The 23,105-nt window shown below is 53.2% G+C and overlaps 1 protein-coding gene across 1 annotated transcript in view; it reads left to right on the forward strand.

Moving 5' to 3' along the window:
• The window catches only part of Dnah17 (dynein axonemal heavy chain 17), a 110,694-nt gene that overhangs the window by 68,929 nt on the left and 18,660 nt on the right, over positions 1-23,105 (forward strand). Inside the window, exons 54-66 of the mRNA XM_038325776.1 lie at positions 3,461-3,727; positions 6,285-6,446; positions 8,265-8,498; positions 9,825-9,989; positions 12,423-12,518; positions 12,604-12,821; positions 14,258-14,465; positions 14,679-14,794; positions 16,560-16,752; positions 17,731-17,966; positions 18,748-18,870; positions 21,376-21,580; positions 22,684-22,848. Coding sequence (XP_038181704.1) covers positions 3,461-3,727; positions 6,285-6,446; positions 8,265-8,498; positions 9,825-9,989; positions 12,423-12,518; positions 12,604-12,821; positions 14,258-14,465; positions 14,679-14,794; positions 16,560-16,752; positions 17,731-17,966; positions 18,748-18,870; positions 21,376-21,580; positions 22,684-22,848 — 2,388 coding nt within the window. The remainder of the gene's footprint in view (positions 1-3,460; positions 3,728-6,284; positions 6,447-8,264; positions 8,499-9,824; positions 9,990-12,422; positions 12,519-12,603; positions 12,822-14,257; positions 14,466-14,678; positions 14,795-16,559; positions 16,753-17,730; positions 17,967-18,747; positions 18,871-21,375; positions 21,581-22,683; positions 22,849-23,105) is intronic.

Below are 23,105 nucleotides of genomic sequence, written 5' to 3' on the forward strand. Positions count from 1 at the left end.
GCTCCTTCTGTGTGCTGTGTCCTTCCTGCTTCCTGTGGTGACCGTGGATTCACTGAGCCACAGTGCTGGAGGCACAGAGAGTGTCCCTGCTCTGACCTCCCTGGCTGTCACAGCAGCCCCTCCCCCCCAGGCTATTCCCGAGGTCACTGCTATGGAGAAACCCCTGCAACATTGGCTTTTGTAGTGTGGAGCTGCTGGCGGCTTCCCGCCGCCCTGCTCTCGGCCACCAGCTAGCTTAAAACCCAAAATAACATCACACAACCTGTATTCTTTTAAACACTGCCTGGCCCATTATTTTCAGCCTCTTTCTCACATCTTGACTAACCCATATCTAATAATCTGTGTAACACCACAAATGGTGTCTTACTGGGAAAGATTCAGCATGTCTGAACGGCTGGCTCCATTGCATCTCGCATCTCTCTGAGGAGAGGCACGGCGGTCTGACTAAGGAGAGGCGTAGCATCTGACTGAGCCATCTACCTCACTTCCTTCTTCCTGTTCTGTCTACTCCACCCACCTAAGGGCTGGCCAAGGCAGTTACTTTATTAATTAACCAATGAAATCATCAGATAGATAGAAGACACACCTACATCAGGCTTTTCCAAATTCAGAGGGGTTTTTTTTCCCCTTCACTTTCAAAAAAAAAAAATTAGGTTGCCTAAAATATGGAGTTTGAGACTTGCTTTTGACCACCAATCAACCCCAAAAGAGGAGCCTTGGAATGTTTCCTTAAACTGGGAGACTTGGGCTCCCATGCAATGGGTGAGCTAACCCACTAGGTGGGGGGACTTTCATGAACATCTGTGAAACCTTTCAGAGAACTACAGAGCCTTAGAGAATTGGTAGGCTTTACTAAGGAAATTAGGCCAGGCGTGGTGGCTCCTACCTCTAACCCTGATACCAGAGGGCAAGAAACAGAAGGTCTGGGAGTTCCACGCTATAGGGAGACCCAATTGCAAAAAAAAAAAAAAAAAAAAAAAAACCCACATAGACAAGCAAACAAAAAACCCTGGCTGTAGCTCAGTGGTGTGTCATCTACCAGACACATACAACACCCCAAGGCCCCTTGGTCCCATATCCAGCACGGTAAGGAAGAGAGGAGGGTGGGCTGCTGAGGTTTACCGACTTGACACAGCTGTGTAATTTTGGAAGAGAGAGCCTCAGGTGAGAAAGGGCTCTATCAGGTTGCCCGTGGTGTGTGTTCTTGATTGACCATAGATTCAGGAAGGCTGAGCTCACTGGGGGCAATGCCTCTACCCCCACCCTCCATCCCCCCACCCCCACAGTGGTGATTTTCAGTGCTGTAAGAAAGCAAGCTGAGCCGGGCAGTGGTGGTGGCACACACCTTTAATCCCAGCGCTTAGGAGGCAGAGGCAGGCTGATCTCTGAGTTTGAGGCCAGCCTGGTCTCCATAGTGAGTTCTAGGTCAGCCAGGGCTACATAGTGAGACCCTGCCGAAATCTCAGTGGAGACCTCCAATTGCCGCGCCCCGCGCCCCCGTGTCTGCACTTGGTGTGCTTGAACCCAGTTACCGAGTTTCGGGCAAGGGGCAGGAGGTTAAAATACACAGACACAGATAGACAGAGACACGGGTCATCCTTGAATTCCCCAAGAATGCCCCCTTTATTGTGTTCAGGGGCAGATTATATAGAGATAGCCACGCCCCAGCCAAACCCACCAGAAACCACTCTCCTGCCATCAGGAACTCCTGAAGGTCTCGTGCTCAGAGCAGCTGTAGGCACTCGGATCAGGGGATTACAAGAAATTCAGGATCTGGGGTCTCACTGCTCCCAAAAAGACCCTGTTGAAAGAAAGAAAAAAGTGTGGTTGTCTGAAAGAAAATAGCCCACAAAGAGAGTGGTACCTATGAGGAGGCGTGGCTTTGTTGAGGAAGTGCGTCACTGTAGGGGCGGGCTTTGAGTTCTGTGTTCAAGCTACTCCCAGTGTCATCATTCACTTCCTGTTGCCTGCAAGATGAAGGACACTCGCCTGCTTCTCCAGCACAGTGCCTGCCTGGCTGCCCGCCCACCTGCCTGCTACCATGTTGCACCGTGATGATAATGGACAAAACTGACACTGTAAGCCAGCCCAATTAAATGTTTTTCCTTTGCAAGAATTTCCAAGGTCCGTTGTGTCTCTTCACAGCGACAGCAACCCTGACTGAGGCAGCAGGCAGGCAGGCAGGCAGGCAGGCAGGCAGGCAAGCAAGCAGGCAGGCGGAGCAAGCCACAAGGAGCAAGCTGGTAAGCATCATTCCTCCATGACTGTGCCTACAGCTCCTGGCCCTAGCTTCCTTTGGTGATGCAGTTTAAACTGAGAGCTGCAAGCGACGACAAACCCTTTCTTACCAAATCTGCTTTTTTTTTTGAAAGATCTTTCCCACGTAGACCAAGCTGAGATTTACCTGCCTCTGGCTCCTTAGTGCTGGAATTATTAGTGTGTGCCATGTTGCTTTTGGTCATGATGTCTTATCCCAGCCACAGAAATCTTAACTAGGACAGAAATTAGTTCCAGGCTGTAGGTATTGCTGTAACAGGCCTGGCCTATGTGGTGGGGGTGGGTTGTGGTGGACTTGAACTTGGGGCTGGAGAGGCCGTTAAGTGTTGAGAGCTCCGTGAGCAGTTCTGCAGGATCTTGGAAGATGAGCATCCTGAGAACAGTGCAGACGATGGAGGCCTGACTTGGGACATTTCAGAGGGAAGGTTGAGAGTTCCTTAAAGACTTTACCAGGGCCCTTTGTGTGATAGTTTGAACTAAGGATCTGTCAGCCTGTGGTGACGAATCAACTATGATTAACAAGAGCCCAGGACTACGGAGGTGAAACCCTCACCAGGTGGTTGATGTGAAGTGAAACCTTGGCCGGGGTGGTCACTGCTGCTCAGCCAAAGCTGAAGAAGCAGCCGTGATTAAGGAGAGCCCAGAATCACTGAGGTGATGTCTTTGCAGTGATTCCTTAGGCTCAGCATACAGATGCCATGGTTCAGAGGGGCTACAGCTGTGTCTCATGCTGGAAGCCAGACTTGGTAGTGTTAAGAGCCAGCCAGGTGGCGCTGGTTTTGAAGGCATGGGGAGGACATGGAGAACAGCTGAAGCTTGACACTGTGCAGCAGGGCTGGAGTCCCCGAGGAGAGCTCAGAGAGACTGGTTATTTCTCTAAACCCTCCTGGGGATATGGAAGGAGATTGCTGTAGTCAGGCCACTCTGGGGACTGGCCGCTCTTCCCAGCATTAGATCTGGATGTGAATTAGTTTTATTGGGGCCTTCCTAGTTGAGGATTAGTAACCTTCCACCTAGAATGCGCCCACCCAGCCATCACCAGGAAGCAGGGCTGATGGCTGCCCAGAGCTTAGCAGTGTCCCCTTGAGATCTCAGGCTCCTGCCGGCACCTGGAGAGTTGGCCCCGCCTGTGCCTTTGCTGCGTGAGTGAGGCCGTTCACTCCACTGTCCTTGTTCCGTCCAGCTTGACCTGGCCACCCAGTACATCAAGGCCGCTGTGAAGAATGTGCCCTCTGTGTTCCTGATGACGGACTCCCAAGTGGCCGAGGAGCAGTTCCTGGTCCTGATCAATGACCTGCTGGCCTCTGGGGAGATCCCGGGGCTGTTTGGGGAAGATGACCTGGAAAACATCATCTCCTCCATGCGACCGCAGGTGAAGTCCCTCGGCATGACCGACACCCGAGAGGCCTGCTGGAAATTCTTCATCGAGAAAGTGCGCAGGCAGCTGAAGGTAGGATTCCACCTGGACAGTTGCTTAGGGGCTCAGCCCTCTTCCCCCTGAGACCTGGGTGTTTCTCTGTAGACTTGGGACTCTTTCTTCCCAGGACGTGAACGCCAACTGGGAAAGAGTGGTGGCATTGGGAGCTAGGGCCGAGTTCATGTCTTGTGGCAGCAGAGGTACCTGGGGGCCAGAGGGAGCCTTGTGTAAACACAGACTTCACAGATGTCAGTGTAAATAGACTGAATGCCTTGAGGGGCTGGAGAGCCGGCTCAGCAATTAAGAGCCCTGGCTGTTCTTCCAGAAGATCTGAGTTCAATTCCCAGAATCCACATGATGGCTCACAACTGTCTGCAACTCCAGCTCCAGGGCATCCAGATCTTCCTTCTGGCCTCTGCAGGCACTTGTTCTCCCTCCCTCCCTCCCTCTCTCATAAATAATAATTTTTTAAAAATTAAAGGGCACACCTTGAGGGGTGGGAAGATGGCTAGGGTAGGTGAAATCGCTTGCCACATGAACCTAGTGACCTGAGTTCAATTCTTAGAACCAACAGGAAGGTAGGAGAGGATCAGATGCACGAAGTTGTCCCCTGATATGCAGCCCATCATATACAAACATATGTGTAGTTAGCATTTTCTCTGCCCCGCCAGCCAGCTCCCAGATAAACACGCAGAGATTTATCATAAGCACGAATGCTTGGCCTTGGCTGAGGCTTGTCCCATTAGCTCTTTTAACTTAATTTAACCTGCTTCTATTCATCAGCACTTTTTCTTTCATCCTGTGTTCTGCTTTCCTGCTTCCTCTGTATCTGGCTGGCTGGCCAACCCCTGGCATGTCCCTGGTGTGTCTTTTTTTTTTCCTCTTCTGCAGAGCCTAAATTCCTCCTCCTACTTATCTCCTTGCCCGGAAGTCACCTATACCTCCTCCCTTGCTATTGACCATTCAGCTTTTTATTAGACTAATTGGGTGCCTTAGACGGGCAAGATAAAACAGCAACACGTCTTTGCATAGTTACACAAATGCAACACGTCTTTGCATAGTTACACAAATGCAACACGTTTTTGCATAGTTATACAAATATTCAGCAACATTTCCCCTTAAATAAAAAGGTGTTAGCTTTTTTGAAAGATTTATTTGTGAATGAGTTTTCTGTCTGCCTGTGCACCTTTATGTTGGAAGAGAGCATAGATCTATAGATGGTTGTGAGCCACCATGTAATTTCTAGGAATCAAGCTCAGGTCCTCTAGAAGAGCAGCCAGTGCTCTTAACCTCTGAGCCATCTCTCCATCCCCAAAAGGTTTTAGCTTTAACATAGTGAGTCTATATACAATAAGAACAATTATCAAGTAAGAATTATATTTATACTATCAAGTCCATTTTCATCAGGCAAATTTAGAGAAAATGTTCTTTTATCTATCCTGTCCTGGTGTCTTTTTTCTTCCCCAAGCTTAAATTTCTCCTCCTACTTATTCTCCCTGCATGGAAGTCCTGCTTATGCCCTCCCTTGCTATTGGCTATTCAGCTTTTTATTAGACCTGTCAGGTTCCTTAGGCAGGCAAGGTAAAACAGAAACACATCTTTACATTTAATTAAACAAATGCAACATATCTTTACATAGTTAAACTAATATCCTGCAACATAAACAAATGCAATATATTTTTGCATAGCTAAACAAATGTTCTGTAACATATGCACAATAATAAATAAAAATTTTAGAGCAAAAAGCAACCCTTGACCTCAAACATTACCTGGAGAAAAGCAAGCTAAACTCACTAATACCAAAGGCACCTGAGAACTTTTGACTGCTCCTCAGAGTTCAGCTGGAGTGAGCCAACCCCACTGCCACACTGAGTATCTGTGGTCATGTACTCCCCACTGATGTAGTAAGACAGTGTCCCCTGTGTCCCTCTCTGGCTCACACAGTCCTGTTAGCAGATGTTGCTGGTGGGACTTGAGCTCCTGATGGCTGTAGCCTGCCCTCACTACCTGTTAAGGCCCAGGCATCATCTCTAGAGAGAGCAGGAAGTCAAGATATTCTACTGGTCTGCATAACCCCTTCCATCCCATCACTGTGCCCCTGAAAGTCAAGGTCAGAGTGATCAGAGGGGAGCCTGAGACTCCCTGAGAAGTAAAGTCCCCATCCATCAGGAAAACCTGGGACATTTCTCTACAGCTCCCCTTCATTTTCCAGGGAAGCCCAGGAAACCAGGGCCCCATTTGGAAGTCAGCCTTCAGGGCCTGCAGGACATGTTACATACCTAGCTGGATTCAGAAGAAATCACCACCTCCCAGCTGTCTGTCCTCATCTGCCTAGAGCAGGGCCCGTTCCCCACCCCTTTCTCATCCAGCCTTGTACTTCACAGCACCACGTAGAGCTGTGAAACTGCACACTGGTTCACTGAGGTACCCAGCCACACTCTCAGGGCTCTGCAGAAGTGACCCCCGACACATGGATACTGAGACCTGGAGAGCACCGTGCTTCCGGAGGGGCCATCTGCCAAAATGACATGTCTAACCTCAGCAACGACAACCCCCCCCCCAACAGATGTTTGCTTTGTCCCACATCCAGGTGATTCTGTGTTTCTCCCCCGTGGGCTCCGTCCTGCGTGTGCGAGCCCGGAAGTTCCCTGCCGTGGTCAACTGCACAGCCATTAACTGGTTCCACGAGTGGCCAGAAGACGCCCTGGTATCCGTGAGTGCTCGCTTCCTGCAGGAGACAGAGGGCATCCAGGTGAGGCAGCGTGCACCCAGATGCTGGCTTCAGTCCCTGACATGGGTGTCCCTTCAAAGCAGGAATGACCCCGGGTGCAGGCCAGAACTGCAGCATAGGCAAGCACCTTTTCAAATCAACCAAGATTGAAACAGAGGCCTCTGGACTATTTGTGGGGCAGAGGTTCCAAGAGTTTGTCCTCAGGAAAGATGACAAATGCCAGGGAGTCCCCAAGCTCAGGGATCCAGTGTAGGAAATGCCCGGCAATGCTTGCTGATATAACTAGTATAGGAAAGCTTTTCTCTTGTGAGATGGAGACAGGAGGGTCAGGAGTTTTAAGGGCCAGCCTCAGCTAGGCATCAAGTCTGAGCCCAGCCTGGGCTACATGTCTCATATAACAAAAACAAAACCCCCAAATCTCAGCTCTGCTCTTTCCCAGTATACAAGCGTGTGAATGCATGAGAATGTGTGTACACGGGTGTCAAAATGATAGGCTCTGCTGGTCCCAGACACTAGATCACTGGTTACAAAGTTACTAACGATAAGCTCTGCTGGTCTCAGACGTTAGATCACTCATTACAAAGTTACTAATGATTGGATCTGCTGGTCCCAGACACTAGATCACTCGTTACAAAGTTACTAACGATAAGCTCTGCTGGTCGCAGCCTCTTGATCACTTGTTACAAAGTTACTAATGATAGGCTCGTCTGTTAGATAAAGTCACCTGACACTTTGCCAAACTGAAAGGTCATTGCTCTCCTGGAGCATCTCTTTTTAGCTCTTTCTCTCTTCTTTTCCTTAAAATAATTAATTAGCTTTGTGCATGTGCATGCATGTGTGTGCATGCATGTATGTGTATGTATATATGCATGTGAGTATGCATGTGTGCATGTCAGTGTTTGAGCACACGTGTTTGGGGGTGGCACACACATGCCACAGAGCAGGTATGGAGGTCAGAGGAAACTTGAAGGTGAGCCCCAGAGGACTGAATTCAGTCTTTCTATTAGCTTTACCTACTGAACCATATTTACAACCTTCTCTCTCTCTCTCTCTCTCTCTCTCTCTCTCTCTCTCTCTCTCTCTCTCTCTCTCTCTTTCTCTCTCTCTGTGTGTGTGTGTGTGTGTGTGTATACGCATGCACATGTGTAAGCCAGAGGACTACCTTGGGTGCCATCCTCAGGAACATGATCTACTTCCTTTGAGAAAAGGTCTCTCACTGCCTTTGAGCTTGCTGATCAGCTAGAGCAGCGGTTCTCAACCTGTGGGTCGCAACTCCTTTGGGGTTGCCTAAGATCACTGGAGATATCAGATATTTATAACAATAGCAAAATTACAGTTATGAAGTAGCAACAAAAGTAATTTTCTGGTTGGGGTCACCACCACGAGGAACTGTATTAAAGGGACACAGAATTAGGAAGGTTGAGAACCACTGCTCTAGAGTCTGGCTGGCCAGCAAGCCCCAGGGATGTTCCTGTCTCCGTCTCCCCAGGCCTGGGGTGATGGATGTTCCTGTCTCCGTCTCCCCGGGCCTGGGATGACAAACGTGAGCCACCACACTGGGATTTAACGTGGGTTCTGGGGCTCGATCGAACTCAACTCCTCATGTTTGCGATCACTTCACTGACGAGCATCTCCTCAGCCCCTCTCTTGTATCTCTTGACACCTGAGACAGGTCAGGCCTTGGCACGTCTTGTCCAGGATCTGAATGTATATGCTGGAGCCTGCAGTGGCCCCTCTCCTAGGCCCTGCAGGGTGAGGTTGGGGCCCCGGGAGGAGTGGGTGTGTTGTCTGGGCCCCCAATAACCAGCTCCGCCCATCTCGTCCATCCCGGCTTTGCAGCCTGAGGTGAAGACCTCCATCAGTCTCTTCATGGCCTACGTGCACACCACCGTCAACGAGATGTCCAAGGTGTACCTGGCGACGGAGAGGCGCTACAACTACACCACACCCAAGACCTTCCTGGAGCAGATCAAACTCTACCAGAACCTGCTAGCCAAGAAGAGGATGGAGCTGGTTGCCAAAATTGAACGGCTGGAGAATGGGCTCATGAAGCTGCAGAGCACGGCTTCTCAGGTAGGAGTCAAGTGTCTGGGCTGCATGCTGCAGGGCCTTCTCACTGTAATGGGCTCCCAAGGCGGCGACAGCCACACATGGGATATAGTCATATGTGGGGCTGAGCATCCCAGGCCGTGGATGAGCCTGACTCCAGTCTGAGAAGCAGAGAACAGGGATGTAATCTAATCCAAAACGGCGGTGTGAAATGCTTCAACGGTATCAGCACTGAAGCGGGCACCCCGCATGTGTGATGGATGTGTCTTAGGGTTTTTATTGTTGTGAAGAGATACCGTGACCACGGCAACTCTGTTCTCAAACAGTTGAGGTGGTGGCTTCCAGTTTTCAAGGTTTAGTCCATTCTCATCATGACAGAGCATCGCAGTGTGCAGGCAGATGTGGAGCCAGCTGCAGCTCCACCAGAAGGCAGCAGGGAGTTGACTGTCACACCAAGTGAAACTTGAGAAAAGAGACCTCAAAACCTACCCCCACAGCGATATGTTTCCCCAACAAGGCCACACCTCCTAATAGTGCTCCCTTTGGGGAGCATTTTCTTTCAGACCACCACATGAAGGCGTTGTGCTTGTATCCAGGGAAGCCTGCATCTCAGTTCAAGGCGGCCCATGAAAATGCAGCTGTTTCTGCATGCCGCTCATACCCGAGGCCCGCTCACAGGCTTCCTACAAACCTTTCTTTCATGTTGAGTTGATTTTCGAGGTTCCTGCCTGGAGTTCAGTTACTGCACCTCCACAGCCTCCTGCCCACGGTTCCCAGGGGGCCCAGCCTCCTCTTCCCTATGACGCTGGGCCGAGTTGGGTCTCTCCACCAGCTTTCTGGAGGTTTTGATCCCCAGTCTCCATTTCTTTCCCACCCTTCCATAAACTTGCTGGACTGCAAACTCCCTACCCCACTCCCACCCCAAAACCTTCAACAATTTCTCAACTGGAAATTTTTATTAAGGGGACATTTTGTAGTTCTTCCTGGCCTGGAAACTCACTGCATAGACCAGGCTAACCTTAGACTTTTGGCAGTTCCCCTGCTTCTGCCTCCCAAGTGCTTGGCTCACACACTTGTTCACCTGCCAGCACCCAGTTCAGTTGACATTTTTAAAATCTGGTCACCTTAACTCCTAGCACACTAGGAATGTGTCTTAGATATGTGGCTTCGTGTATACACTTGGTGCTTGGTATAAACTTTCCTTTGATGTATTCAAAAGACTCCAGAGTCGCCTGGAGTCCGGAGCCATCAAGGCTGTTCTCCTAAATCTGAGGTGGCCACCAACCGTGGCCAGCAGCGTGTACTGTCCTCAGCAGGCTCCTGCCCTCTCCCGCCTCCTCCCTCCCCCAGGTGGATGACCTCAAGGCCAAGCTGGCGGTTCAGGAGGCCGAGCTAAAACAGAAGAACGAGAACGCAGACAAGCTGATCCAGGTGGTGGGCGTGGAGACTGAGAAGGTCAGCAAGGAGAAGGCCATCGCGGACGAGGAGGAAATCAAAGTCGAGGTCATCAACAAGGTGGGTCTCGGGGCCTCCCTGATGGGTCGGATGCCACCCACAGACAGGACTCGAGTTGAGACATTTGTACAAGGACAAACCTCCCAACCCAAGGTGCCAGGGAAAGGAGCCCACCCTCGTGTAGGCTGGGTTCTAAGAGAAAGCTCACAGCCAGCCAGGCTCCTTACAGAGAGCCTCTCCGTTGAGCATCACCAGAAGCTGGGGCTGCCCAGTCCAGCCTGGCTCTGCCCGATAGCACCACCTCACCTGCTTTGTTGTACCATTGTTTTATGCGTGGTTCTGGTTTTGGTGGACCTGGAGACTGAGCCCATGCTAACCGAGCAGCAGAGCTGATCCATGGAGTCTCCTCCCCAACCCTCTTCTGATTCTGTATTCTGAGGCAGGCTCTCACTAAGTTGCCCGTGCTGGCCTTGAGCGTACAGCATGCCTGCCTCAGCATCTCAAGTAGCTGACAGTGCAGACCTGTGTCACTGGGCCTGGCTCGCCTCTGCATCTTAATGGAATGCTGTGTCCCGTGAGTGTGTGAGGGTCAAGGTGGCACCACCCAATTACCCGTCCCTGTACTGTGGCTTCTGCTCTGGGCTCCCTCGTGCAGCCAGTGGTCAGGTAGAAACAGTTGCTTAGGGGAGTGTCCTCAAGCCCATATCTGGACAGTGGATAAATTAAGTCCCCACAGTTACCTCCCACTCTCTCTGGAAGGCAGCCAGGAGCCTTTCACACCCCTAGCTTCTCCCCTAGACCAGCCAGGTAGGGCCTGAGTAGTTCCCACCTAGTGCTGGGCAGGGAGGAGACCCAGGCTGGGCTGGCCAGGAACTGGGTCCCTGTTCCCCTTTTAACCTGCAGAGCCACAAGTCTGTGAGGGAGATAGGGAAACTGAGGCTCAGGGTGGTCCATAACTTTCCTTGGCTCTTGAACTAGCATTTGGCATAGTACCCAATGTTTGGACATAGGCTCCAAGGCCAAAGACCTTGTTGACCCTATTTCTTGATGACAACATGTAACTAATGTCCTAGCACCTTCCACTCCCTAGCCCTCCATCCACAAATGCCCCACATGGGGAGCTTTAGAAAAAACTAGGGGTTACCCCCCCACACACACACACACCACTGATCTTTGCCCCGTTAGCCCTTTTCCTTAATTATGCCCCATGGATGTCCTTAAAGGATCCTCAGGGAGAAAGGACTGCCTTCCCCTGGGGCCCAGCAACACGCGCAAGGCCTGGCGACTGCTCCCCACTCCTGCCACCCAGCTGCTGCTCCTGAGCAGAGACACCAAGTCACTCTGCCCTCTGAACTTAGAAAAAGTCTAAGGGTCCTTTGCAACTGAGAAAGCAGAGGCGTGCCCACACGAGCGGGTGAATGCTCGCAGGCACGAATGACTTAGCACTGACACTCATAAGTGAGAGAACACTGCCCACTAGTGCTCCCACAAGTTGAACGCTCGCTCACTCACGTGAATGAGAGGGACAGGTGACGTGTTCTGAGATGCCCTGTTCTGGAAGGATCAAAGTGACGAGGGAGAGGGAAGTTGGAGCTGATAGAGGGGTCCAATCCCCCACTGAGCATCCCATGTCTCTCTGCACATGGTAGGTCTCATCTGAGGGCAAGAGGCAGGGACTGAGGAGACCAGGCCGGGGAGGCGGGTCTTGCGAGTGCGCACACAGAGACACCAGTGATGGGGATATCCAGCAAAGACAATAGATATGTGGTGTCTGCTGGCAGGAGCTCAACCACTGGGGCTTGGCTGTAGCTTGGAGGAACGTTCACCTCATTCTCCCATCCCCCTGCCCTACCCTTCTCGGATGAGTGTGTGAGAGGCTGGCTGGATGAATGGATGGGTGTGGCCAAGTGGGCGGTTAGGTAGGTAGGCAGGTGTGGGGGTGGATGGGTGGGTGGGTGGGTGGGTGGATGGATGGATGGGTGGGTGGGTGGATGGGTGGACAGATGGACGGGTGGACGGGTAGATGGGTGGATAGATGGGTGGATGGATGGATGGGTGGGTGGGTGGGTCGAAGGACAAGTGGATAGATGGACAGATGGATGAATAGATGGGTGGGTGGGTGGATGGGTGGACAGGTGGATGGACATGTGGACGGGTGGGTGGATGGGTGGGTGGATGGATGGTGGATGGATGGATGGATGGATGGACGGACGGATGGGTGGATGGGTGGATGCGTGAGTGGGTCGAAGGACAAGTGGATGGATGGATGGACAGATGGACGGAAGGGTGGGTGGACGGATGGGTAGACAGGTGGAAGGATGTGTGGATGGGTGGATGGGTGGATGGACATGTGGACGGGTGGGTGGATGGGTGGGTGGATGGATGGGTAGACAGGTGGATGGATGGACGGGTGGACGGGTGGATGGATGGGTGGATATATAGATGGATGTTTGAACAGCCTACACTGAACTTCCCTGCTTGTAAACCTTCTAGAATGTCACTGAGAAACAGAAGGCCTGTGAAACAGACCTGGCTAAGGCGGAGCCAGCCCTATTGGCTGCACAGGAGGCCCTGGATACCTTGAACAAGGTGACACAGGGAGTGGAAAGGAAGTAAAAGGAGCACGGGTGGCCAAGTGGGGTCCGCAGTGACACTCGGTGTGTCGTCTCCGTAGAACAACCTGACCGAGCTGAAGTCCTTCGGCTCCCCACCGGATGCTGTGGTCAATGTCACAGCTGCTGTCATGATCCTGACAGCACCTGGGGGCAAGATCCCCAAGGACAAGAGCTGGAAGGCTGCGAAGATCATGATGGGCAAGGTGGACACCTTCCTAGACTCCCTGAAGAGGTTCGACAAGGAGCACATCCCCGAGGCCTGTCTGAAGGCCTTCAAGTGAGCCTGGGGCAGGGTCGGGCTGCACCTGTGCGCTGGAGCTAGGGTGGGACCCTCAAAGCAAAGGGGTCCCTTCTCCAGGGAGGCCTGCCACCTCTGTCTCCCCCATGGGGACAGAACTGGGGCAGACAGGAAGACCTACAACTGTACATTTAAATCACAGCTTCTCCGTGTACAGCTGACAGGCAGACAAGGGACAACCCGGGGCCACAGAACCAGGGAGAAGCCAGCCCTGCCCAGAGGTCTATCCCTGCCAGAGCAGCTGGCCACACACACACATACACACACACACACACGCATGACACACAGGCTCCTCCGAAAGTGCACTATGAGCGTGTCCTGTCCTGCACTTCCTCTCAGTGCTATGACAGACAGGTACCTAAGCTCAGTCTTCTTACCTATAAATGGTATCATTGGCAAGTTAGAACGAGATCAGATGCATGAGGCACCAGGGACAAAGGAGAAAAAATGTACCCCAAATTCTGTTTGTCAAGCCAATTTTTTAAAATTTGCATTTATATAAACTGGGGAGAGGGGAGGGAGAAAAGAGAGCATGCAGGCGTATGGGTGCCACCGCACACACGTGGAGGTCAGAGGTTAGCACACATGTGGAGGCCAGAGGTTAACTCTGAGTCAATTCCCTCCTATCAGCTTGTGAGGCAGGCAGGTCTGTCTCTTGTTTCTGCTGCTCTGCATACTCCAGACCATCCAGCCCACGAGCCTCGAAGATTCCCCTGTCTCTGACACCCGTGTTATTAGTGGGAGGGCTGGGGCTGCAGGCGCCTGCAACCACATCTGGGATTGTGCCACATCTGGTCTTCACATACACTCTACAGATCAAACTCGGTTGTCTGGCAAGTGATTTTACCTGGTGAGACATTGCCCCAATGAGAGAGGCCAAACTTTTACGCCGCTTTTTCTTCTTTTTTGTGCCGGTTAAAGTACTCGGCAAAGCGAGGGCACTAGAGCGGCCACTCCACAGGGAAGGCACTCACTGCACAAATGTGCAGACCTGAGTTTGATCCCAGAGCCTAAATAGAAAGCCTTGTGTGGTGGTGCACGCTTGTAATTCCCACATTGGGGAGGCATAGACGGGAGGATTCCTGGACTCACCAATCAGCCGGCCTGGCTGACGGAGGAGCTCGGAGTGATTAGAGGCTCTGTCTCAGAAACAAGGAGGATGGTGACTGACTGAGGTGCCACCCCTGAGGTTGACCTCTGACCTGTACGCACACGCAGATACACAAAATGTCCATATCACAAGAGCACCTACATACACCACAAGGATTAAAAGAAAGAAGGAATATTGATGTTTCCCGGTGCTGCTGCGCTGACCATGGCTGGCGTAGCCTGAGACGCAGAGCCAGCCATGGGGACCGGGGACTAGGGCTCCTGTCCTGTCACAGCCCTGCTCGACGGCCGTGATTTCCTTCCAGGCCCTACCAAGGCAACCCCACCTTCGACCCCGAGTTCATCCGCTCCAAGTCCACGGCCGCTGCTGGCCTGTGCTCCTGGTGCATCAACATTGTGCGCTTCTATGAGGTCTACTGCGATGTGGCCCCCAAGAGGCAAGCCCTGGAGGAGGCCAATGCCGAGCTGGCCGAGGCTCAGGAGAAGCTGTCCCGGATCAAAAACAAGATTGCGGTAAGTGCCCTCGAGCCCGTAGCCCTGTTAGACACCGCGCCACCCACTCCCTGCCAGTCAGGTTTCTGCTTAAAACACACTGGCACGGCCTGCAGTCGTGAGAAACCGCAGACGGTGGTACCACGGAGCATGCCAGGGGGGTTTCAGGGATGCTTGGGCCGTCAGGCCCTGAGCTTGGGGGAGCTGGGGACATCTCCCAACTTGGTTTTTCAGGAACTCAATGCCAACCTGAGCAACCTGACCTCAGCATTTGAGAAAGCAACAGCTGAGAAAATCAAGTGCCAGCAGGAGGCCGATGCTACCAACAGGGTGATCTCCTTGGCTAACAGGTAGTCCTTGCTGTGGCCACACCTCCTATCTCCCAGATCCGCGCCCCCCACACACACACAAATGTCTCAGAAGACAGAATTCCCAGTTAACTCATGCTTGCCCACAACACAGTCCAGAGCCACCTGCTCTCAGGCAGCACGTTTCCTTGGTATCCCTGGAGACTGACGTCCCGACCTCCCGGGAACACCAAACCCCACCTCAGCTGAACTGATCTTCAGGCAGCTGAACTGATCCCAGACAGCTACGGTGGACAGCTGCACACACGGCCCACATTCACACTTGGACCAGAGGAGAACTTCACTAAAGCTCTCCCCTCACCTGCGAAGGCTGTGCTGTGCCACTCCCCTGGGGCTGTGCCCATGCTGACAGCACACACTCACTCAGGACATCCCCTGCCCCCTACAGCTGACATCTCCCCTCACCCCGCCCCCATACTCTGGGACTAGGAGTCAAATGGTCTGCTCTGTTCGGGACCGGCAGGCGCAGGCACAATGTTTCTCCCACAGACAGTAGCTCTGGCTGCTTGACCACGAGCCACTCCCACTGGAAGGCGCAGCAGCGTCACGTTCCCATGTAGTCTGTGGAGAGCTACCGTCAGGCTACCTTGCTGCTCCACTCCCCAGAAACCCAGGGTGGTTCCGCTGTTGGTGAGACCAGGTCTCATGTAGCCTAGGCTAGCCTCAAACTTCCGTGTGTCAGAGGATGACCTTGAACTTCTTCTGATGCCCCTGCCTCTAATCCCCCAGTGCTGGCTACAGGCATATGCCACCATATTTGATTTATGCAGTCCTAGGGCCTTGTGTGTGCTAGGCCACTTTTCTCCCCATCGAGCCACAGCCACGGATCTGTTATTTTGCTTTGAGACAGCCTTGTAGCCAAGGCTGGCCTTGAACTTGCAGTGATCCTCCTGACTTTCCCTCCCAAAGGCTGGGATTACAGGTGTTTACCCACCATGCCCGGCTCTGGATGCACCCTGTACAGGCCCGCCACCATGCAAGCCCTTAGCGACCGCACATGGTTCACAGCCTCCATGGTGGACAGCCCGGTTTGAGCGACAAGAGGCTGCTCTCTGGCTACCTGCTTTCTTATTTTCTCCCAACCTGGGGGCTGGCAGCCATTGATCAGTCAGTGGTCAACATGATTCAGGAGCTGGCGGGGAAGGGGATAGGGAGTCCCAGGTCACCTTAGCTGATGGCTCAGGTGCACCCCCACCATCTGTTCGAGAGGGGAAGCAAGGCCACCGGGCATGGCACCTACACACAGCATTAACTTGGGGTAGCACTTGGAGACCCACAGGGCACCAGTTACGACTAGGTACCAGTCCCCCAGCTGGTAACCTAGGCAGCACCACATACCCCACCCCTACAAGGCCAGCAGCCATCTGGATGATACATGGTCCTGTAGTCACCACGTTCTTAGCCAGACTCCGGTGCCTGCAGGCCAAGTGTGCCAGCGGGGCACAGTGGCATTGGCATGGTGAACAGGATGCAGTCACAAATGGCCTGAGCAGGGCATGAGGGCATCCCTAAGTAGCACCAAAAACATGCTGTTTTTGTTTTCTGTGAATTCCCTGAGCCGAACAAGCACCCGTAACTTTGTAAGCGATCACCCGCGACATTGTATGGGCTCCGTTTGTCCCAGGTCACTTTGACAGTTTGTCTGCTGACTGACAGGCCATTAGATAGGCACCCTAGCCGCCTCTCAGCCCCGGCCCCATGCTCTCCAGCTCACTCAGGCACTCCCCCTGTTCCTGGACTCTTGCAGGCTTGTGGGAGGCCTGGCTTCGGAAAATGTGCGCTGGGCTGAGTCAGTAGAGAACTTCAGGTGTCAGGGGGTCACCCTGTGTGGAGACGTCCTGCTCATCTCTGCCTTTGTCTCCTACGTGGGCTACTTCACCAAGAAGTACCGGAATGAGCTGATGGAAAAATTCTGGATCCCTTACATAAATAAATTAAAGGTAAGAAGTACAGTGGTGGTTATGACTCAAGGAGACTCCGGGGATCCCCCAGGGCAGCCACAGCCGTACTGCATCCTCACTGGGGTTCAGCCAGCCTCGTTTGCTGGGATTGACATCACTTCTGGCATGCCACAAGGCTGCTTCTACAAGCAGTGTTGAGGGCCGCCTTCTCCACGGGCTTGCTCTTCAGAGCATGTGGCCAGTACCAACTTCAGAACATGGGCAGAAAGTGAGCAGGGGAGAGACAGCTCAGTCAGTAAAGCGTTTGTTGCAGAGACATGGAGACCTGAGTCTATATCCCTGACACCCACAGTTTAAGAAAAAAAAAAAAAAAAAAAAAAAAAAACCAGGCCTGGCAGCAAGCACTTGTAACCCCATGTGCTGGCATGGGGTGTGGGGAGAAAACGTTCCTGGGGCTTGCTGGCCATCCAGACTCACCAAAGAAGTGAGCTCCAGGTTCGGTAAAAGCCCCTATCTCAAAACATAAGCCACAGTGTGCCTGGAGAGACGGCTCCATGGTTGAGAGCACTTGCTACTCTCACAGAGGACCTGGGTTTGGTTCTTAGCACCCACATGGCGGCTCACAACCACCTACAACTCCAGTTCCAGGGGATCTCATGTCGTCTTCTGTCCTCTGAGGTCACATACCTACACATGGTGCATATCGACAAACAGGCAATGCATTATACACATAAAATACACATAATATATACTATACACATAAAATAGTGAATTAAAACATAAGGCAAAGGGTTGGCAATGTGGCTTAGTGGGTAAGGCAACCTGCTGCCAACCTAATGATCTAGATTTGATCCTGGCACTCAGAAGATGGAAGGAGAGAGCCAACGCCTGCAAGTTGTCCTCTGACTTCTGTCTGCAAGCGCACAGCTGTGCCCAAACCACACACACACACACAGAGAGAGAGAGAGAGAGAGAGAGAGAGAACCCGCAAAAAACAAAGGTTCCCTCCCTTGGCAGGTCCCAATCCCCATCACAGAAGGCCTGGATCCCTTGACCCTGCTAACAGACGATGCAGACGTGGCCTCCTGGAACAACCAGGGTTTGCCCAGTGACCGCATGTCCACTGAAAACGCCACCATCTTATGCAACACGGAGCGCTGGCCGCTAATTGTGGATGCCCAGCTTCAAGGCATCAAGTGGATCAAAAACAAATATGGCAGCGAGCTGAAGGCCATCCGCCTGGGGCAGAAGAGGTGCGGTTGGGGCCAGGTGGTGCTGGGCAGGGCCGGGCAGGGTTAGGCAGCAGGCGGCACTGCCCGGGTCTGTATGCACACGCGCACCTCAGGCCTTATGAGTGGCTTGTGAGAGGCCTTGTGATGGTTGCACACTCGGGACAACTGGGAGATGGCCAGGTCCTATGCGTGCACACAGGGCCTTTTGTGTTTACTGAATAGCTGGGGACCAGGAAGCAGTCCCGGGCTTGCTTTCACACGCAGCCTGAGCCGTGAGCATCTGCTGGCTGACTCAGTAGTCTGCTAACACAAATACGAACATGCAAACACAAACACCAGCCGAACAACAGAGAGTCAAACCAGGATCTTCTCCTGCCTCCACTTCACAGGGAGGGGAACTGGACCTGGCCTTTCGTGTCCTCCTGGCCATTATCTGTCGGGGAGGCTCCAGGCTCTCATCTCGTGTGTGGTTTACATTCTGCTCCCACAAGGGAAGCAGAAACCATAAGCACCAGGGTGACAGTGGCTGCCAGGCAGAAGCTTCCTGGAGCCCTAGAACAGGCTCTGGCGGAGCAGGGAAGATGTTAGGCTCTGCGTCCTGAAAATCCCTCCCGCTCCCACACAAAGGTTCCAACCCCCAATATGCAAGCCCACACAGATGACTGAGGAAGGAGGAATTGGGCTGGACTCCCTGGCAACCCCCCTGGACACCTCCTTTCCTCAGGGCCAGGGCTACCTCTTGAGGCAGACACTGCTTCCTATGATCCGCAAGCCATGTCTTGTCTTCCTGTTCTGTGCCCAGCTATCTGGACATCATTGAGCAGGCCATCTCAGAGGGTGACATCCTACTCATTGAGAACATCGGCGAGACCGTAGACCCTGTGCTGGACCCATTGCTGGGCAGGAACACAATTAAAAAGGGGAGGTAAGGCATATGACCCCCATGACCCAGCCCAAAGTGAACCTCTCCTGGGGTGGCCCCAGCCGGGAGCACGGTAAAGGGCCCCTCTTTACTAAAGGCTTCAAAGGCTGACAGGACCCAATGCTTGAGGGGACCAGAAAGGCTGGCTCTGCCCCAGGGGGAGGGACCAGCTGATGCGTGGAGTCCATATTGCCTTTATCTCTTTTCGTATATGTTTGAAAATCGTGAGACTTACAGTCCTTTCAAAAACTTCTTCCACAGTTAAATCCCTGCCCCCCATTACCCTCTCTTGTCCCACTCCCCCTTAATGGTTTTCTCTTCCCAACATGTTCCCCTTCTGCTTTCACATCCTCTGTGTGTGTACGTGTTCGTGTGTGCGCGCGTGTGCATGTGCCTATTATGTGTACGGATGTTATGCCTGTATGAATGTCTGTGTACTACATGTGTGCCTAGTGCCTGAGGAGGCCATAGGAGGTGTCAGGTTCTCTGGTTGTGAGCCACCATGTGGTTGCTGGGAATCGAACCCGGGTCCTCTAGAAGGGCAGCCAGGGCTCTTAACCGCTGAGCCATCTCTCCAGCCCCGTTTTAATGGCCCCCTGAGTTCAATGATGGTTGCATGCATGAGCATGACCGTGGGGCTATTAATGGAGCACTGGCAACTGAGCAGTGACCCAGTGGCCATGCCACTGAAGGAAGTTACCCTCCTCCCCTAGAAGCTGTTGGCTGCAGTGGCATCATGAGTTCTCCTCTCCTTTTCAAACTTTTTTAATTTTCAAAATATTTTACTTGCATTTATTTACTTTGTGTGTGTGTGTGTGCACGCCCCAGGATATGTAGATCAAAGGCCACTTATGGTAGTTAGCTCCTATCATGTAGGTCCCAGGGATTGAACTCAGGGTGCCAAGCTTGGCAGCTAGCCCTTTTACCTACTGAGCCATCTGGGTGCCCCCCCTCCTTTTTTTTAGCTTGGTTTGGTTTGGGTTTGGGTTTTTTGGTTGTCTTCTTCTTCTTCTTTTTCTTCTTCTTTTTCTTCTTCTTCTTCTTCTTCCTCCCCTCCTCCCCTCCTCCTCCTCCTCCCCTCCTCCTCCTCCTCCCCTCCTCCGCCCCTCCTCCTCCTCCTCCCCTCCTCCTCCTCCCCCCCTCCTCCTCCCTCCTCCTCGTCTCCTCCTCTTCCTCCTCCTCCCCCCCCTCCTCCTCTCCTCCTCCTCCTCCTCTCCTCTCCTCCTCCTCCTCCTCTCCTCCTCCTCCTCCTCCTCCTCCTCCTCCTCCTCCTCCTCCCCTCCTCCTCTTCCTCCTCCTCACCCCCTCCTCCTCTCCTCCTCCTCCCCCCCCTCCTCCTCTCCTCCTCCTCCTCCTTCCCTCCTCCCCCTCCCCCTTTCCTCCTCATCCTCCTCCTCTCCTCCTCCTTCTCCTCCTCCTCCTCCTCTCCTCCTCCTCCTCCTCCTCCTCCTCCTCCCCTCCTCCCGTCCTCCTCCTCCCCTCCTCCCGTCCTCCTCCTCCTTCCCTCCTCCCCTCCTCCTCTTCCTCCTCCTCCTCCTTCTTGTTCTTCCTCTCTCTCTCTCTCTCTCTCTCTCTCTCTCTCTCTCTCTCTCTCTCTTTTGTTTCTCAAGACAGGATTTTTTGGAGCCTGTCCTGGAACTAGCTCTTGTAGACCAGGCTGGCCTAGAACTTACAGAGATCTGTCTGCTTCTGCCTCCCGAGTGCCGGGATTAAAGTCATGCCCTCCCCCCACGTTTAATTCTAAGAAACATGATTGTAGTAAAGTAAGCATTTCAAGGGCGCTGCACACATTTACCGTGTTATCCAACTATCGCCCGTGCCTCCCACAAGGAAACCCCACACCCCCTACCCACACCCACTCAGGCATCTCTTCATCTCCGTGGCTTTGCCACTCTGGACGTGCATCGTGCAGTATGTGTCGTTTCGGGCCTGGTTCTCTCCAGTTGGCATCCCCTTGTCAAGGGTCATCCACGTTGTAGCCGCGGTCAGTGTCACAGTTCTTTCCACAGCAGTGGAGTAATCTCCCGGAGTAATGTCGCTGTGTTTACAGCACAAAGAGAGCAAACCAACTCGGGGCTCTGGTGCACAGGAGCCCAGGGCAGGAATGATGGGAACACTTCCATGTCTCGGGCTCTGACAAGGACCCGACATGAATGCTGATACCCAGGGACTGCAGGGGGCTTGCACCAAGAAAGTGAGCTCGACCAGGAAAGGGGAGCAGAGCCTGGGAGGGGGTGACCCTCAGTGGGACAGCAGCTCCAGGGGTGCTTGGCAGAGGTGTTCCGCACTGACCGTGGGAGAGCTGGCTGCTCTTCCATGCAGGCGCTTGGCTAAGCGCGAGCTGCAGCCAGCTTTATGAACAAACTCCCCTGGGCAGACCAAGTGCCCACTAGAGGAAAGGCTAGACATGGCCTCTGGTGGCCACTGGCCTCCCCAGAGTGTGGGGGGAGAGGTGGGTGGCCTACCAGGTGAGGGTGCCTCACCCTGCTTCTGCTCCTCACCTGCCAGGTTCATTAAGATCGGTGACAAGGAGGTGGAGTACCACCCCAGTTTCCGCCTGATCCTTCACACCAAGTACTTCAACCCCCACTACAAACCCGAGATGCAGGCTCAGTGCACGCTCATCAACTTCCTGGTCACCAGGGACGGGCTCGAGGACCAGCTCCTGGCCGCCGTGGTGGCCAAAGAGCGCCCGGACCTCGAACAGCTCAAGGTGACTGCCTCTGACAGACATGGGCATGCGGGGGTCACTCACGGGGTCACCTGGTTTGGGGGCTTGTCTCTAAGCTCCCTCAGCTCCGCCAGCACCAGTGCTTCCTCTTCCCCAGCATTCTCGTCATTCAGCCCCTAACTCAGTTTACACCAGCAGCCAGAACGCTTACACCAGGGCTCTGCGCCCTAAAGATCAAAGAGGGTCCCCAGAACCCAGGTTGTGCCTGGCTGTGCAGAGCATTTGTCCAGCATGTGTGAAACTCTTAGCTCACCCCTCAGCATCACAGAGAAAGGAAACATAGGGTTCTGGGGCTGGAGATAGGACTCACTCAGTAAACTGTTTTCAGCAAAGGCATGAGGATCTGAGTTACACACACATGCACGCACACATGCCCACACACGCGTGCGCACACACACACATACGCACACATACACACACACGCACACACGCATACACACACGCACACACACACACACACACACACACGCACCCGCCAACACAGAAAAGGCTGCCATGTACTTGTAATCCCAGGACTGGGGAAGCAGAGATGGAAGGGTCTCAGGGAGTCTTTGGTCAGACAGCCTAGCCTAAAGGGTGAGCCCCAGAGAATCCATCTTAAATAACAAGGTAAACTGAGACAGGCGGTGTTAGTGCAAGCCTTTAATCCCAGCACTCAGGAGGCAGAAGCAGGCAGATCTCTGAGCTGGAGGCCAGCCTGGTCTACAGAACAAGTTCCAAGACAGGTATCAAAGCTACAGAGAAACCCCGTCTCAAAAAACAAAACAAATAAAAAAGAATAAACCCAAGGTAAACTGAGTCTGGGGCTCTGGCTTTCCCACACACATGTACACACAAAGAAGGCTAAGCAGAGCCAACTGTGTACCAGCCGCCTGCCCAACTCTGCCTCGGCCACACCTGGTTCTCCATCTCCACGGCAAGAGGCCTGACAGATGTCTGAAGAGCAGGCACTTCCACGGGTGGCCTGCCTGCTGGGTGGCATCTGTCCTCTGCCTCCCCTCCAGAGAGTCCTGGCAGCAGAAGTGAGACCAGGCCCCAGCTAATGTCGCTCTGCCCCCCCGCCCCGGGCCCTGCCACCCCTGTAGGCAAGCCTCACCAAATCTCAGAACGAGTTCAAGATCGTACTGAAAGAGCTAGAAGATTCTCTCCTGGCCCGGCTGTCGGCTGCCTCGGGGAACTTTCTGGGAGACACTGCCTTGGTGGAAAACCTGGAGACCACCAAGCACACGGCCAATGAGATTGAGGAGAAGGTAGGACCCACCTCTCAGGCCACCCAGCACACAGAAGGCTCGCAGTCTGGGTGTCTGTGAGAGTTTGTCGTGACCTAGAGCTACCTGAGAAGAAACTCACAGTGAGGAATTATCTAGACCAGGTGGGCCTGTTGGGCATGTCGGTGGGGGACAGTCTTGACTTTTAATTGATGTGAGACGACCCAGCCCACTGTGGGCGGCACTATTCCCTAGCCAGGGAGTCCCAAAGAGTCTAAGAAAGCTCGCTGAGTATCAGC

This window comes from Arvicola amphibius, chromosome 4, assembly GCF_903992535.2.
Source record: "Arvicola amphibius chromosome 4, mArvAmp1.2, whole genome shotgun sequence".
NCBI lineage: Eukaryota > Metazoa > Chordata > Mammalia > Rodentia > Cricetidae > Arvicola > Arvicola amphibius.